This window comes from Triturus cristatus, chromosome 7, assembly GCF_964204655.1.
Source record: "Triturus cristatus chromosome 7, aTriCri1.1, whole genome shotgun sequence".
Classification (NCBI taxonomy): domain Eukaryota; kingdom Metazoa; phylum Chordata; class Amphibia; order Caudata; family Salamandridae; genus Triturus; species Triturus cristatus.
In genome coordinates this window covers 490254764-490272333 of record NC_140590.1, presented here as the reverse complement: position 1 = coordinate 490272333, position 17570 = coordinate 490254764, and the positions used below count along the sequence as shown (strand labels likewise).

At 45.8% G+C, this 17570-nt stretch overlaps 1 protein-coding gene across 4 annotated transcripts in view; it reads right to left on the bottom strand.

The window, feature by feature from the left end:
- The window catches only part of MYH10 (myosin heavy chain 10), a 1171079-nt gene that overhangs the window by 608746 nt on the left and 544763 nt on the right, over positions 1-17570 (bottom strand). For all 4 annotated transcript variants that reach the window (XM_085616842.1, XM_085616841.1, XM_085616843.1 and 1 more), the window contains one exon: positions 8122-8315. In XM_085616842.1, the coding sequence (XP_085472968.1) occupies positions 8122-8315 (194 nt within the window). The remainder of the gene's footprint in view (positions 1-8121; positions 8316-17570) is intronic.

The window sequence follows — 17570 nt, the reverse complement described above, 5'->3', positions numbered from 1 at the left end:
GCCCGGCAGTTGCAGCACGACTTTGGGTTGTGGTCGCGCGCCGGGTACCAAAGGCACACGAGGTGGTGGCCAGAAACAGACATCAGACGGTTACAGGCCTCTCACGGTTTGAACCCGGTCTGACGATGGGACATCCCTCGTACACCAGGAGTCAAAGGCTCAAAAAGAAGTCGACAAAAATTTGAGAGAAAATTTGTCAAAAAGTGACTAGGGGGTAGCTCTCTCCGGATCTGTGCTAAGGCTAGTGCGGAAAAAGAAAGAACTGACGTTAGCCCGCAGGGGCAGTGTCTAAGTAGACATCGTGACGTCATCCCGGCGACCACGACGCCGGACGCAGATTCGACCGACGCCACCTACCGACAAGCAGGGGTACTGCTAAGAGAAAAATCTCTGGATCCAGTCTGACGTCTGAGGTAAGGAATCTGTAACTAATGGTCTCTTTCGGATAGTCTGATGTTATTGACCTCCAGTGTGGTAGGTGATGGCATATCCTGCCACCCACTAGATGTCCATGATGGTAGGAGGGCAAACTGAAGGTGGTTTGGAGGCTACGGCTGCTGGGGGGTAGTGGACTGGCCCGACCTCTGGCTGCCCAATCCGCAGGGTCTGTGAGTACTGCCTCCTCGGTCAGACAGACTGAGAAGCTTGTGCACCGTGGTGGCTGGGCGGGTAAAGACGTGGCTGGAAGCCCCTTCCATGGATACGAAAAAACAAAAGGCGAACTATGGTTGACTCAAGGAAAAGCCTAAGGACCTGGCTGTGGCTCTGCTATCCTTGAAGTGCTTCAGCACGAAGTCTGCCTAGTCTCCGAAGAAACTGGAGTCATCAAAGGGCATATTAATAAGTGAAGGTTGGACATCCCCAGAAAAGACAGTCGTCCTCAGCCAGGTGTGGAGCCACAAGGACACTGACGAAGAAAACGCTCTGCCTAATGAGTTGGTCGTGTCCAGCCCACATTTGATCATGAACTTGGCTGCATCTCTTCAGTTTGTCATAGCTTGGGAGAATATGGCCCGGCCTCCTCCGGACCAAGACAAGCACCTGCACAACCAAATACAACAGTGCATGGGAGTAATGACCCAAAAGGCAAACTTTTTTTAAAGACCGCAGTACCAGGCTGGCAGAAGAAGACATTTTCTTTCCTAAGTTATACAGCCTATTTGATTCCCTATCCAGTGGCGTGGTAGGAAATGAACCAGGATTTACATGGGAGGTGGAGGCTTGGACTACCAAGCTCTCCAGGGTAGGGTGTTACGCAAGGAAATTAGGGTCCCCTGGGGCAGGACGGTGGAAGGCAATCATCCTGTTAACAGGAGTCCCAGGCAGGGTGTAGACTAAGTCCAAGCAGGAAGTCTGTGAGAAGTGGTGAATATGGGGTTACTTGCAGAAGCACCTCTGTCAAGACGTTAGTCTTGACTGCCACTGAGGGTAGGCTAAGGTCCAGGACCTCGGCTACCCTTCTCACAACCATGGCAAAAAAGGATCCCTCCTCCGTAGCCACAGTAGGAGGAGAGATCATCTCCGTATCTGGAGTGGAGTCCAGCCCGCTGGCGTCCGACAATTCCTCACACCAGGCAATGTTAGGGTCTAAAGCAGGGCTCTCCAACCGGTCGATCGCATGCTACTGGTAGCTAGTCAAAGCTCGGAAGTAGCTCGCACAGGTAGCGTCGCAATTTAGTAGCCTATTAACATTGTTAGAATATTTCAGCCTTTTTTTATGGAGGCGTTGCCTGCCCTCACTCAGATTAGTTTAACTGAGTTAAGCTGGGACAGGCCGAAAGGATGACGCTGTCCCTCCAGTCTCTGCGCCACCTGCCTTTAACACCCTGGCACTGCACTTTTCATCCAGCGCGTCGAGTGCCGGTGAGGAGCAGCAGGTGTGACTGTGCAGAACGGAGGATCCTGAAAAATGTGCAGGTGGTGCAAGCAGTATTAAACTGCAACCGAGACCCACACCACCTACCTTTTTCACCCTGCCACCAGTTTGACAGGAGCAGGAGGTAAAGCTTAAGGAGCCCTGTTCAATTGTTTTTTTTAAAATAGGAGTTGAGATACAGACAGTCTTGACTGGGAAAATGTGGTGCATTTAAAAAATAAAATATTTGGTAATGTTATAAATGGCCAATATTTCCTCTTACTTCGGACTTGGGAATCACTGTCTCCATGAAGCTAGTATCCAGCAGTTAAGTCTCTAGATAGCAGCTATTTGGCTATGCTCATTCACAACGACCAGCAACTGATGACATAAATATCAAAAAGGAGTGGGGGGGTGGGTTCTCTCGGAAAAATGCGCGAGTTGCATGGACTTTAGTAGCTCACCGTTTTTCACTGATCAGAAGTAGCTCTCACTGCAGAAAAGGATGGAGACCGCTGGTCTAGGGGGCTGGTATTCTTAAGGTTCCAACAACCTCTCCCAGTCCTTCCTGAGTTCCAGCCCATAGGACAAAAGCTCGGGCTCTGACCCGGAAGGCATGGTTCCAGCCTGTGCCATGCCAGCGGGGCGGAGGGAGGGGCAAGAGTGTCTGTATTGGGGCAAGCACCAGGGAAGGTTGAGGTGGTACGAACGGCACCAGTTCTGATCCATCCTTGGATCCAAGAGGCCAACTGGAGCGGAGGATGGAACCACTGGCAAAGAACCAGTGGGGAGTCCCTTTCGAACCAGCAGGGCCTGAAGGTGCGCCAACGGGAACGGGCCGCCCAAATATGAGGTGCATGGCCTCATAGAACTCCCGAAGTTGGGTGGGGGTCGATCCGGCTCCCAAAAAGTCAGGGAGGTACGGAACCGGCGCAGGCTCAACAGTAGAGCCAGGCCTCGAATGACGAACCCTCCCTCATCCTCTCGGAAGACTTGACGGACGGGGCGAAGTGGAAGACCTCTTTTACTTCTCTTTCTCTTGTGGGACTTACCGGAAGATGGCTTTGAAAGCAAAGAGGATCTTTGGCTCCCCAACCGATCCTGGGAACTTCACCCTAGACCAGGATAGAGCCTATCACGGTGTCGCACGTCACACTGCAAGGACCTTGAGGGACACTCCCTCAAGACCTTGGGATGCATGGCGCGGCAGTTGATGCAGATCTTCGCATCCTGGTCGTGCTCAAAGCACCAGAGGCAAACAAGGTATGGGCGCGTCACCAACATCTGTCGGTGACTGGCGCTGCAGGGCTTGAAGTCCGCCTTTCTAGTTGACATTCTGTCACACCAGGAGAATATCTCAAAAAAGACTTCGACAACAAGCTGAAAAGGGTCAGTCAAAAAATGACTAAGAGTAGCTCTCGCCAGACCTGCGCTGAACGTCGAGGAAAGAAAAGAACTGATGTTAGAGGGTTGGGGTGGTGCCTATATAGGGACTGTGCATGTCACTTCTGGCGTGGACGACGCCACTTGGAGCCGAATGTCGCCACCTACTGGGGCACTGCTCACAAAAAATCTGACGCTTGTGGAGAATTCTAAGGTAAGGAATCTGCGCCTAGAAGTCTCTATCAGATAAAGATATTGAACAACTTGCAGAACGAATGAGAAAATGTTACCCTAACAAAAGACATCTAGATGAGGAAGTGCACACACATTTTGGTGAGGTAGATTAGTTGCCCTTGAGGGTTGACATTTTGTAGAGAGGTGAAATTCTGCTTGTCCTAAAGTGCGAGAAAGGGTTAACTCTGTCTTAACTCTGGTGCCTAAAACACATCCAGGGATGAGTATTCTGAAACTAAACTGGAGAAGGAACTTTTGGTGGTCTAATAGGAACATATGTGCTACGGGTAAGGTAGGGTCTGGTGTAATATGCACGTGCAATGATAACGCCCCAGAAACAGGTGAGTAATGATGTGAGGAGTGTGGCGAGACCCAAAAGATCACCGGTAAAGTTTACATTGAAGGATTTCTAGACCATGCTGATGTTTGGGCAATGTAATAAAGTATGCTTTGATCGTAGTTGAATATTTTTACTGCTGCGCTGAAGTGAAAACAGGCTCTCACAGTACTACGGTTGCAATTGATTTTTTGTAAGAATTATTAGAGCAAGCGGGCAAGTATAATAGTGACTGATAATAGAGTATGGAATTTTTGAAGTGGAAAGATATTCAGCATATTCACATTTCTTTCTATTATCCAAAAGTAATGGTGTCATAGAACACTGGAACTATGTTTTAGTCAATATTTCAAACAAGAAATGCAAATTATTGACAACAGGAACTGCAAAGTTTGTGAGTGGGAGCTCCAACCAGAGTGAAGTCCAAAAAATAGGGAAGAAATTGTGTTCCTATTCAGAACCAGACAGACTGAAGATTGACCGTGCAGTCATTGAGCAGAAGGATGGTAAAGTGTCATAGAAATCTGGGGTGGTAGTTAATTCCAAATATGTGAATAGATACTGAAACACAGAGTGACATTATGTGGACAAAGCGGAAAAGGATCAGGTACAAATCTACATAAATGAATGATTTCATGATGGATGACTGAACATTATTTTGATTTGATTCAAGATGTTTGAGACTCAACATGTTCTACATCAATTTCCATTTATCGATGATATGTATCAGTCACACATGTATTTGCTTTGTTGTAGATGTTAAGATAGCTTCTTAATATGTTTTTTGAGAACTTTTTTTGTGTGCAATATGCCTATGTTACATTGATATTGCCACATCGTGAAACATTTGAGATGTTTAAATATCGTCTGTTAGCAATCAATAGGGTGATGCTTTGTTTTGTTGTATTGAGTAATAGAGTTAATGAGTGAGACTTCTATTCAGGTTGCTATGACGGCACATTTTGGATGGCTCTATTTCTTTTAAAAAGCATACTTGTCAGCTGCTTAATAAAGTCATTTTACCCATTGTCTTGTGTGGGAACCAGTTTACTTCAATGTGCTTGCACTTAGATGAAAGCTTACAGGTAGGTATTTATAAAAAATGTTTTTCAGACATCCACCAAGAACAAGTAGAGATGTGCCCACTAATTCTAGAAGCCCAATATGCAGATGCCAGGCCATATAGAAACTTAAAGATAAAAGAAGCCACCTTGATGGTGATCGTGCTCTTACAGGAAGCCAGCGTAAAGATCTCCTTGTGTTTGAACTCTGGTCTCTCTTTCTAAGCCGACAAACCATTATGCAGGATGCAGTATGGGTCATATTTACCATATAAGGCTAGTGGAAAGAGCAATGGTGTCATTTATGTGAAAACATACTATTGCACCCACTGTTCATATATTATGATGGAACTCAGGCAGATATAAGATACTGCAGCTGGAAAACACGCTGTGTGGTACTACGAAGCTGTTATGTATTTGAAAGGTCAAATCAGAGTCAAACATGAAGACGGACCACCCTGAACGTGCATCAGTGAAAGGCACTCTTCATTAATGAACAGGCATCTTGTGGGGAAATAGGGTATATAATATGGTGTGGGTGTGCGACCTTGCCGTGTAATACACTCACCCACCCCTTTAAGACCCTTAGGTTTTGTTCACAAAATCTTCAACTCAACCCTGTATAGCTGTGGTTCTGTGCAGCAAGGCTTACACAAAAAAACAAGCGCAAAACATTTAAACAACAACAAATCAATTGAAGAAATCAACAAGACACCAGCGAAATCTGACACAAATGTATAAAAACGACAGTACTTTAAGTATTTTTAGACACCACAACGGAAAAGGTCCACTGGAGGGTTATGGAGAAATAGAATTTATAATGTATAATAAATCAAAGAATTTTACTCAACCGCAAACAAGCATTGTCAAATTCAATGAATTTGCCACTTGGAATTTTTTTTACCTAAAGAGTTGTGCTAGCTGTAATGCAGTCACTTTAGGAGACCAACACCAGTGGGGAGCAAGTCAGGGGGACCAGTAAGACCCTTAGAAACAGTTATCTCCATAGAAGAAGTTCCAGGTGCTTTAACTTCAGTCCAATGGATTCCTATAGAGTGGTCCTGATGCCAAGGATACAGGATGCTGTGGCTGTGATGCAGTCGATGGGGGTCTTCCTATAGGTATTCCTTGGTCAATGAAGGTGATGAGGGGGTTCGGGGCACAGGTTTTGATGTCCAATGAGGTACTCTGCAGTCTGTCCGAAGTCCAGTCGCCACTGGACTATCAGTCGTCTGGTGTCGCAGTCACAGCCAAATCCTTCTCCGAACCGTAGATGGCTTTCTGGGTGATCGAGCAGCACTCCGATGACTCTCTCTGGTTCAGCAGGCTCGGGTACAACTTCTGAGTGCTGGGTCCTGGTGCCTGGCGTTGCAGGGCCACGGGAAGCAACAATGCGGCAATCTGGACTGCCACTCGCACTTAGCAGGCTTCTTCAGCTGTTGTGTCTCTGTGCTGGGAACAGTAGACCGTTCAACTGACCCTTAAAATCTCTTTGCTTTGGCTGGGCTCTTGAGGTGAGCTCTCCTTGAGCAGGACACAGCAGACACAATGCCTCTTCTTTGCTAGCCACCTGGGGCAGTCCATGCTGGTGCAGCCTCTTTTCACCAGGAACTTGGTGCATCAGGGCAGTCCTTCCAGTTCAGTTGAGATCAGAGTTCTGGGTGCCATAATAATGCTCAGAAAGTGCACTCAGGCTATGATGTAGTTGGTAGCCAATGTGCCAATAGGTTTCCTCCCTTCTCAGACCACTTCCTGGGAAGTGTGGCATTGGCTATCCGAGAATGCACCTTGCTGCCTACTTCCAAAATGGCAGAGCTGCTGTCTTGGCGTACCGAACTCCCTAGACCAACCCAGAGGTGTGACTACCAATGGTGCTACATGCCCCTGAAAAAAAATCGGGTTGACAACAGATTTCCCTTCTCCTGTCCCTAGTGTCAGCCTGTCTATCTAAACAATAGAGCAGCCCCTCTCCCAAGTGTTTCCCACTTGCCCTTCAAAGGTGGGTTCTCCTTTGAGGCTCACCTTCTGGGCCAACCCCTATGTGGCTTCCTGTAGGAGGGAGGTAACACCTCTCTTGAAATTAGGCCCCTATTGTCTCCTGTCCTGGGAGTTGTTAGCATGTCTCCCCAGGAGGGCAGAAAGCTGTTGGCAGGACTGACCCCATGTACAACAGCAAACGGGCACTGGAAATCTTGGGCAGCTTAAAGTGGCAAATTCTAAAGTTGCACTTTGCCCACTAGTGACATTAAATTCCATTTAACATTAAATCTGATTGAATGCAGTGATTCCTTTGATACTTTACAGTACCAGCTTTAGTTGTCCTATTCAGAAGTAGGCAGGGCTCAAGTGTCAGCCTGTATATCTGTACTTGCCAATGGGGCTACTAGTCTTTCCACAGTAAAAAACAACAATTTAGGCTCTCTAATATACAGCACCCTGCATTAGGGCTTGTTAGGTCTACCTTACGGGGGACATATATATTAAAAGGGGAGGTTTGGGCATTGTCATTAACTTAAATGGCAATTTTGCCTTAGCAGTTTTTAAATAGCCCTTCCAGTCTGCAGGGGCAGACTGGGACGCATGTTTACCTTGCCGTACTCATGCTGGCACAAACTAGTGCTGCAGTCCCGGAGAGACACCTCAACTTACAGGCCCTCTGTACTCCTGTTACCATATACTAGGGACTTAAAAGTAAGTTGGGTTAAGCCAATTAAACAGGCATCTTTTTAAGGGTCAGAGCATTTGCACTGAGTCCTATTTAGCACGGCTCAAGGCATTTCAGAGTCACCACACCAGTTCCAAGTAGTCAAAGTGCGGCAAAAAGAGGGGGGTAAACCTGCAAAAAAATGGTTTCCTTACCCATTTCGATATAAATATACCAAAAAACAGGAACCAGTATTTATATACATCAATAAATAGGAACCTCTGTTTACACACAACAATTAACGAACACCTCGATTTGCATGCACACATTTACAGGATCATCCACTTAAACAAACAAGTAGAAACCTTTTCATATACAAGAATAAAAGGCAACCTCTCTATTGAAGCACATTTATGAAGCGCCTCCATTTATATGTGCCTAAGAATAGGCCTTCTTTTATGCAAATGGAAACGTCTTTCAATGGTTCAGAGAATGGGAATCAATGTTTCTACATATAAACCAAAAGGAAGCACCTTTCAAAAGTATCAATCTGTTAACAGGGCAAAGCAGTAAAATGTAAAGTAATTTTTTTAAATTGCATGCATACCCTTTTCTCATGGTTTGGAATGATGCATCGTACAAAGTTGGGGTTGGTGTTCCGAAGAGTTGCCATCAGCTTGGTGAGAGATTCCTTATAGAGCTGCCCCACTGTACGGAACATGCCTTTTTTTGTCTTGTAGGCAGAGCCAAAGGCAGTCTCAGTCATGCCTGCTACCTGGTCCAAACCAACAATGCGATCCACTGAAGGTGGAAAGGAATGTGGGAAAAAATATTAATCACAGAACTATTGAATGTTGTCATTCACACTAACACAGGAAACAGAATTTGGGTGGAGATTGCAGGAGTCAGCAGCAGGTAAATATACAATCAGTGTAGAGAGCAATGCTAGCATGTCAGGGCACCATACAAAAGCGATGGAGTAAGAAGCCACAAAAGCAATTGGCAGGGTCTAAACTTTGATCTGACAAACAAGATTTTTTTTTTTTAAATGGCTTTCCTCTTTTATTTAGACCTATTAACAAATTTTGCAATCATCATAGACCAAGTTGCATGATTGAAGCAACACTACTGAAGATTTGATGCACGCTCTGACCACCTGAAAACAGGTGGACTCCTCCTTGTAAGCATGCCATGTAACTGCAAGACAGATATAATTCAGCACGGAAACAGGACGGCAACTAAGTGAAATTTAAAAAGCTGCCATTCTAAAATTGACGACTGGATGTTCAGCAGCAGATCCTAGTGGTGAAGGCATTTCTTATAGAGAAGAGATCCAGTTAAGTTTATTCCTAATTGTGTACAACTCATTGAGCCATCAGCAAGACAGAGTGCGTCTTCTTCAAATCTGCTCTCTTAGTCTGTTCCCTAAAAAAGCCTTCATCTCAGTCCCACAAAAATCATGGGCAGGTTGGTAACGCTTGAATGCATATAGTATTTGTTAAAGGTGGCAGACCAAAAGTGCTGTAAAGTCAAAGCCCTCTGTTTAGCAACAAAACCTGCAAGACACTGGCATCGACCATGCAGTTTCCTCAATGATGCACTCAACATGACAAACCTGTGTTGAAGGCGAGGTTCGTATTTAGAAACCATGTAATTCATCCTTCTATAAGACTACAACCAAATGTACAGATTTCACTGCTATCAGTCCTAGACTGCCTTTTGTGGAATTTGGACATTGCGCCCCAAAGTAGTTTACACACTGAGTACTCTGATCACAAACAGAAATCCAATTCAATCAACTTTTGACAGCAGCCATTTACGTTTTTCATGGACGAGAAGGAGATGGGCCAAGTGTTCTTTTTCTATGATACCACACATGATATTCCAGCTGTGCTCCTCCAACATCATGGATACTTTCTCACAGTCTTCCTGTGATAACACCCACACCACCTTGTTATGGCTAGCTGTAGGAAGCTGACTCTGTATATGGTATAACACTAGGTGGTTATACTGTGCACAGAGTCCAGAGATTCCCCCAGAAGTGTACAGGGCTCAATACAAACCCAAAGTGCTCTATTTGTGGTAGTGTGGGCGAGCAAGCTTTAGACCTAACACAGGGGAGTGTAAGACATTTGTTGTGCACACAATGACCAATAAATGACACACAACTCAAAAAACAACAATGCAGCTTTACAGGTAAGTAATCAACTTACAGTTCCAGTCATCGGGTGTCAGGGTCAGCAGGGGGCAAGGTTCAGGTAAGCACAGACACTGCACCACTAGCGGCACAGGGGCAGCCTGGTGCAAAGATCAAAGTTGAAGATCAGGCCTAATGTTACCCAATAGAGACTGGAAGTTATTGATAAATTGAATACTTTTACATACTATTTTGTTAATAATACGATGAATTGGGAGCCACTTCTAACAGCAAGGGAGCAACATACAAGTAGAGTGTGGAGAGGTTATTCCGTTTTGCATGTAAGCTAGGACAGAAGCGGGTGACAGAGCTACTCACTCTCTATAAAGCTAAATGTTTGTCAGAGGCAACTTATGGGGCAGGGGTGTGGGGCCACCACAAGAGCCGCCAATTACAGGTCTTGGAAAATAAATGTATAAAAAGGCTACTGATGACCCCGAACAGCGCCCCCACACTCCTATGTCATCGAGAGTTGGGGTTGGAATTCTTAAAGGACCATATAAGTATTGCTCCTTTGCTCTTATGGGCAAAAATGTGGTTGTCTGATGAATTAACGTTCTTTAGGGGTGTGATTAAAGACTGTAGTAAACTAGATAGTGCCGTATTGATTCAGTGGCTTCGATTTGTGAGAGAGGCTTGGGGCACTTCTACGTGAATCCTGATAGTATCCTCACAAATGCGAAAGCCATCATTAAAGAGGCGTATTATTCTAGGGCAAATATGCGCCACACGCAATCAGAGGCGACCGGTTTCTTATGCTTGCTCTCTGCTCAACAGCAATTTTATTTAACCTTTACCACTAATGTACAGATACGATTTCTTTTAACTAGATATCGTCTTTGCACTCTGCACTTTTTTTGGTGGCATTCCCAAGACAATCAGGGTGGGCTGACAAACTTATGCCCTGTCCGTGTGCCAATTTGGCAGCTCAGAGCACCTTGCACTTTATTTTATTTTGCCCCCTTTATAAAGAGCCAAGGGGAAAATGTTTAGCTCCGCTTTTAAGGGAAATTCGCCCTTGCACATACATTGATGGTTTTAATTTGCTGAATTTATTGGCCACTCCTGCTATTTGCATTGTGGTCTGTAATTATATTAAAATGTTGCAATAGCCATTAGAAAGTGCTATGAGCTACAGAAGCGGGCTAGTAATGTTGTAATTTTTAATGCACAGCTTTTATACCGTGGGAATTTTATGATCAGTGATATATTTAGCCATGCTAGGTCATTTGTATTATGGATATGTTTTTACCTGCCAGATTCTTATGAACTCCTCTTTTATTGATCTTAATTACACTATTTTACAAGTATGCTATGAAATCTTAAAATTGGGATGTTTTGTTTGCTAAACTTTTATGGTCTTTTAAACCGAATAAAGTTGATTTGATTGATTGACTTGGGGTGCTTGAAGACTCGCTGCTTGCAGGTAAGTAAGTCGGCTGAAGGGGTCAACCTTCAGAGGATAGAACATGCCGGATGGTGGGGGAGTTACAAAAGGCAGCACCAAAATAACACCACCACAGCACAGGGGCAGCCGGGTGCAGGAAGCAAACTGAGTCAGGCATCCAGTGCAGTTAAATAAAGAAACTCGGTTTGGAAAGCGGGCAGTAGGTGACAAACTGGAGGCTGCACAAGGGAAACAGCAGAGGTAAGTTGAGGTGCTGTAGGTCATAGAGGCACCGGTCGGTTGAGCTTCTCAAGGCCCAGGGGCTTCAGGTGCAGGGGTGTCCTTTGACCTTGGGTTGTGTCGCGGGGCCTTTAGATTCACACTGCAGGCATCGTCGCGAGTCCAGGAGTGGTTAGACTTGTACTCTGGAGTGCAGAGTGGTTAGTGATCGTGGATACGGAGGGCACCAGAGTCCTTGGTGTCGATTTTTTGGAGACAGAGCAGCTGTCTTCAAGAGGTCTAGTCTTTTCCAAAGGCAGGCAGTCCTCCTAGGGGTTGTGGAGATCGCTGGCTGAAGGACAGGCGTCTTTCTTGTCGCAGGGTCTTTGAAGATACAGACAGGCAAGTAGGGTTGGGGCCAAGTCAGTGGGCGTCAACAGTCAGTCTTCTCTGCGTGGCGTCTTTTTCATCCTTATTCTTAGGTCAGCAAGAACTAGTTTCATGGACTTGGGGAGCCACCTAAATACTAGATTTAGGGATGATTTAAGGGAGTGACAGGTAGGGCCGATGGGCACCTTACCTAGAGGGTCTACACCGTCAAATATGCCACCCTCCTGTGAGAGGAGAGCATAGTCCTAGCCCTGATTGGAGGAGTCCCTCATCTTCAATATGGTGGAGACTGAAAGATGTGCTTCATCTTGCATCCTACACATTAGGGGTTGAGTTGACAGAGGTGGGCACACCTCCTATTCTTCCGAGTTTTTCCCATCCAAGTGGGGGTGTAAACCGGGGGCTGCCATCTCCTGCTAGCAGCAGAGGCTGGGTCGCATTGCAAAGGCAGCAGAGAGTGGGGCTCTCGGCCCCAGGGTTCAGAAACATGTCTGGTGGTGGCAGGCTGCCTAAAGCCAGGGTTGGTAGGATTTCAGGGGGCACCTCTGAGTACATGTTTCAATAAATCTCACAATGGCATCAGTGTGGGTTTATCAAGAGGAGTAGTTTCCCAAACACTCCTGAATTCAGAGAAGCCATCATGGTGCTGTGGAACTCGAGTTGTCAAGTTTCCAGCCCATGTAGTCTCTATGGCTTCCCTGTCACTTACAATATTAGGGAATATACCCAAATATTGTAGGGGCATATCTGCTCATGCAGATATGCCCATACCTGAGATATAGTGCACCCTGCCTTAGGTCTGTAAAGCCTCCTAGAGTGGTGACTTACCTATACCTTAGGTAGTGCTGGTTGGCATGGCACACAGGCAGCGTTCCATGTCAACTTTGTTGTTTTGGCTGCAGCAGGGCATGCGTGCTGCAGTGACAGTCTGCATGACCTAGGAGAAGGGTCGCTAGGACACCCTCTTCAGTCCCAATGCCCTAGGTACCATTTACTAGGGATTTGCAGAACAGTTTTAGGGCAGAAGCAGAGGCACAGGGGACCTGGTTAGCAGGTACCATGTGCACTACAATCAAAACCACATATTTAGTTCTGACCAATTTATCAAGGATCTAATGCCTTTGGCATCACTGGACTTTATAGGAGTGCCAACACCTTCTGAATGCATAATGGACCTCATGGAGGGTAAATATGGTGGTCCTGTAAGTAGTTTGATGAGCTTGGAGGAATACATCCAATAATGTATGATTAGGAAAAGGTCGCAGACTTAGAAGAGACATTGATCAGGATTCAGGAAGGTTAGGTAAAACATATGAGTGTAGGGTCTATTAGTTCAGAAAACAAGGAATGCAGTTACTGATTAGGGCAGACAGCTTACAGTCATCTCACTTTGATTAGCAACATCACATCTATACACAATCCTTGGGCAGGGGGAATGCCCCCAATCTCACTGCTCTGCTGTGGAAGCAGAGACCCGCACTATGCCCTGGAGTGCAAGGTCAAAACCTCAATTCCTTTCTAGAGGAAGGTACTCCAGAAAGTGAAGTGGCAGAGAAAAAAGAGATACACCAGATTAAACAATTGTTTTCGTTTTCATATCTAAACTTCCACATACGGATTCCACTTTTCAGGTTTAGGAGTCCTCAACTGCTTACTTTTAAATTCTTAAAATGTTGGTTGTTATTCCTGGTGCAGCCAACAGGTCAAACAAATAATTAATTTACCTCCGGTAACAATGTCTCTGGTGGATACTCTATCTAACTGCAGACTCTTCACCTTATACATACTTTCCCACGTGTCCAACTGGACCCCAAAAGGTTTTCAGCAGTACCTCTATGCACTGTTAGGTAGTGTTGTGCTGCTTTGGGCCACTGTCATTCTGCTCAGTAAGGGACGTGCGGAACCCTATATAAGCGCCACCCATGCGCACGGATGTTAGCTGCTTTCTAGACTGTCCACTCCCTCAATCGCAGAGCCCATTGGCAAATTGGTATCACCTGTGTGCAGATCTCTAGATTGGAGCTTTTTAGATGGAAAAGGGTCCAGTTCACAAAACCGGAAGATTATAGGCTTGGTGAGGAATCTGCAGTTAAAAGTATACATCAGAAAAATCATACCATAGGGCGAGGAACTTTTTCTTCCAATGGATAATTCTAACTGCAGATTTCTCATCTTGTGAAAAGATACCAAAGCACAACCTCCCAAGGTGGTGAATCTGTGAACTGGCTCAGACTAAAATGTCCTGTAGGACTGAGCTGGCAATACGCTCCTCTAGACAGACCTCACTGCTGAGGCAGCAGTACTTCATGAAGGTGTGTGCTGAAGCTCATGTGAGTGCTTGACAGATGTCCGTAATGGGCAAGCCGCCTGCTAGCACAGTAGCAGCTTTAGCCCTAGTGAAATGAGCCCGTAAGCCTTTAAAAAGCTCCATCCCAGCGGATTTGTATACAGAGAACAGTCAATCCAGAGGTGGTCTGTTTTTGCGCTGTCTTACCATTCTGTGCTCCAAAGAATACTACAAAAAGCTAAGTGTTCATTCAGTGTTTTTTGGTACAAATTGATATAGAAACTGTTGGAAAGTGGATTATTGGTAGGGACAAATGTAGGTCTGCAACTGGCAATAAGGCCACTAACACAGTATAGGGCTCAGAATAGGTCTTAGAAAATTATTCCTATGCTCAACCCTTGGTAACGTGGCTGTGAGCAGGCAGGCTCAACTTCAAAGACAGGTATGTAAAGCATTTAAAAACACAAATTCAGTAAATAATTAAGACACAACACACAATAAAAATCCAACACCAATTTATAAAAATAAGAAGGAATATGCTACTTACCAGTATGCATCTGTTCTTGGCATGTAGAGCTGCAGATCTACACACTTGTGCATAGATCGCCATCTGGTGTTGGGCCCGGATGTTTGCAGTTTGTTTTTCCTCTTGGAAAGTCTTTGTCAGTCACGAGGTCGGTGACTCCTCCTTTGGATCGTATTGTGCATGGGCTTCGGCTCCATCCTCAGATTGTTTTTCGCCAGCAGGGAAAGATGGAGCGTAGTAGTAACAGTGAAGATGCCCATGTGTGTGCTATCTAAATAAGATAAACTGGAACAGATAAAGGTAGCCGGGGAGGCGGGTGGACGTGTTTAGATCTGCAGCTCTTCATGCCAAGAACAGATGCATATTGGTAAGTAGCATATTCCGTTCGAGGCATATGAGCTGCAGATTACACACTTGTGCATAGATTATATAGCAGTACCCACAGTTAGCGGCGACCACCCGTATCTGTTGCAGTGGTTTGAAATAATGTTTTGAGTACAGCCTGGCCCACACTAGCTTGTTGCTTAGTTTGCACATCTACACAATAGTGTTTGGTGAAAGTGTGCGGTGTTGACCATGTAGCTGCTTTGCAGATATCATCTAATGGGGTGTCCCCTAAGAATGCCATGGAAGCACCTATTTTTCGTGTAGAATGGGCTTTCGGGGGAATGGATAGCGTTCGCTTTGCTTTATGTAGCAGATTTGAATGCATTTTACAATCCACCCAGCTATCCCCGATTTTGAGATGGGGTTACCTTTGTGTGGTGGAGAGAAAGAAACAAACAGTTGTTTGGTCTTACGGAAAGGTTGTGTTCTCTGAATGTAGTAGAGTAAGGCTCGTTTCACATCCAGTGTGTGAAGAGCCCTTTCTGCAACGGTCTGTGGTTGCGAGAAAAATACTGGTAGTTCTACTGTTTGGTTTAGGTGAAAGGGAGAAATGACTTTAAGGAGGAATTTTGGGTTGGTACGGAGAAAAACTTTGTTATGGTGCATTTGGAGAAAGGGTTCTTGGATGGTAAGTGCTTGTATCTCACTGACCCTTCTAAGGGAAGTGATGGCTACAAGAAAAGCGGTTTTCCATGTTAGGAACTGTAGTTCGCATTTATGGAGAGGTTCGAAGGGAGGCCCCATCAGCCTTGTGAGAACGATATTTAAGTTCCACACAGGTGAGGGTGGCACTCTGGGGGGAATTATTCTTTTAAGGCCTTCCATGAAGGCTTTAATGGCAGGCACTCTGAAGAGTGAGAGATGTTGCCTGTTTTGTAGGTAAGCTGCAATAGCTGCGAGGTGTAGTCTAATGGACGTATAGGCTAGATTGCACCTTTGTAGGTGGAGTAAGTAGCCTATTATGTGTTGAATTGACACGTCCAGTGGATTGATGGTGTTGTTATCGCAATAAACAATAAAACGTTTCCACTTGGCGGCGTAGCACGCTCTAGTGGTAGGTCTTCTAGCTTCTCTGATGACGTTCATACAGTCAGGGGGAAGATTTAGGTACCCGAATTCTAAGATTTCAGGAGCCAGATCGCAAGGTTGAGCTGCGCTGGGTCCGGGTGTTTGATCTCTCCATGGTTCTGGGTTAAGAGGTGTGGAGAGAGGTGTAGTTTTTGGTGCGGCACTACAGATAGTTCCAGCAGTGTGGTATACCACGGTTGTCTGGCCCACGTTGGAGCTACTAGGATTAGTGTGAGGGAGTGTTGTTGTAGTTTGCGCACCACTAGTGTAATGAGTGGGAGAGGCGGAAAAGCGTACGCAAATTTGCCTGACCAGTTCATCCATATTGCATTTCCTTTGGACAATGGGTGTGGGTATCTGGCGGTGAAGCTTGGGCATTTGGCGTTTTCGTGGGTGGCGAAGAGGTCTATCTGTGGATGCCCCCACATTTGAAAGTATGGGTGAAGAACTTGCGGGTGAAGCTCCCACTCGTGGATCTGTTGTGTCTGTCTGCTGAGCAGATCTGCCACTGTGTTTTGGACTCCTGGGACATGCTGAGCTAGGAGAAAGATTTTCTGGGGTATCGCCCATCTCCATATGCTCTGTGCTAGGTGAGAGAGCTGTGGAGAGTGTGTGCCGCCTTGTTTTTGGATATAATACATGGCTCTCATGTTGTCTGTTCGGATCAGGACTGCCTTGCCTGAATTTTGAGTTTGGAAAGATTTTAGGGCTAAGAAGATTGCTAGTAACTCCAGATGGTTGATATGGAGTAACTTTTGTTGAGGTGTCCACTAGCCCTGTGTGGCGAGATGTAGTAGATGAGCTCCCCAGCCGGAGAGCGATACGTCCGTTGTCAGTACTATTTGAGGAACCGGGTCCAGGAACGGTCGACCTTTGGAAAGGTTTGTGGTGTTCCACCACTGCAGAGAACGATGGGTGCGACCGTCTACCAACACCAGATCTGTTAATTGACCCTGGACCCGGTTCCATTGGCGCGCTAAGCACTCTTGGAGAGGACGCATCTGGAGTCTTGTTGCATAAACACTCGAGCTGGAAGGGAGTGTTGTAGTGCGAATTTTGCGCGTAGAGCTTGAATGCTTGCAATCCTGGCCGGATTGGGGTAGGCTAGTGCTTTTGAGGTGTCTATGGTGGCACCAAGGTATTGTTTTATGTGGGATGGTTGGAGATGGGACTTCTGGTGGTTTACTGTGAATCCCAGCTGGTTGAGTAATTGAATGGTGGTAGATGTGTGTTGAACACACTGATTGTACAACCCGGCTTTTATTAGCCAGTCGTCTAAGTATGGGAAGACGTGGATGTGTTGTCTTCGTATATGTGCTGCTACCACTGGTAGGCACTTGGTGAATACCCTTGGCGCTGTTGTGACTCCGAACGGGAGCACCTTGAATTGGAAGTGTTGTCCGTCCACTACTAATCTGAGGTACTTGCGGTGAGCTTTGTGCACCGGAATGTGAAAATACGCGTCTTTTAGATCTAGGGTGGTCAAAAAGTCGTTTTGAGAGAGGAGCGGAAGTACCTGCTGAAGCGTTACCATATGAAAATGGTCGGAGTGTATGTACGTGTTTAGGGGCCGGAGATCTAGGATGGGCCGCAGA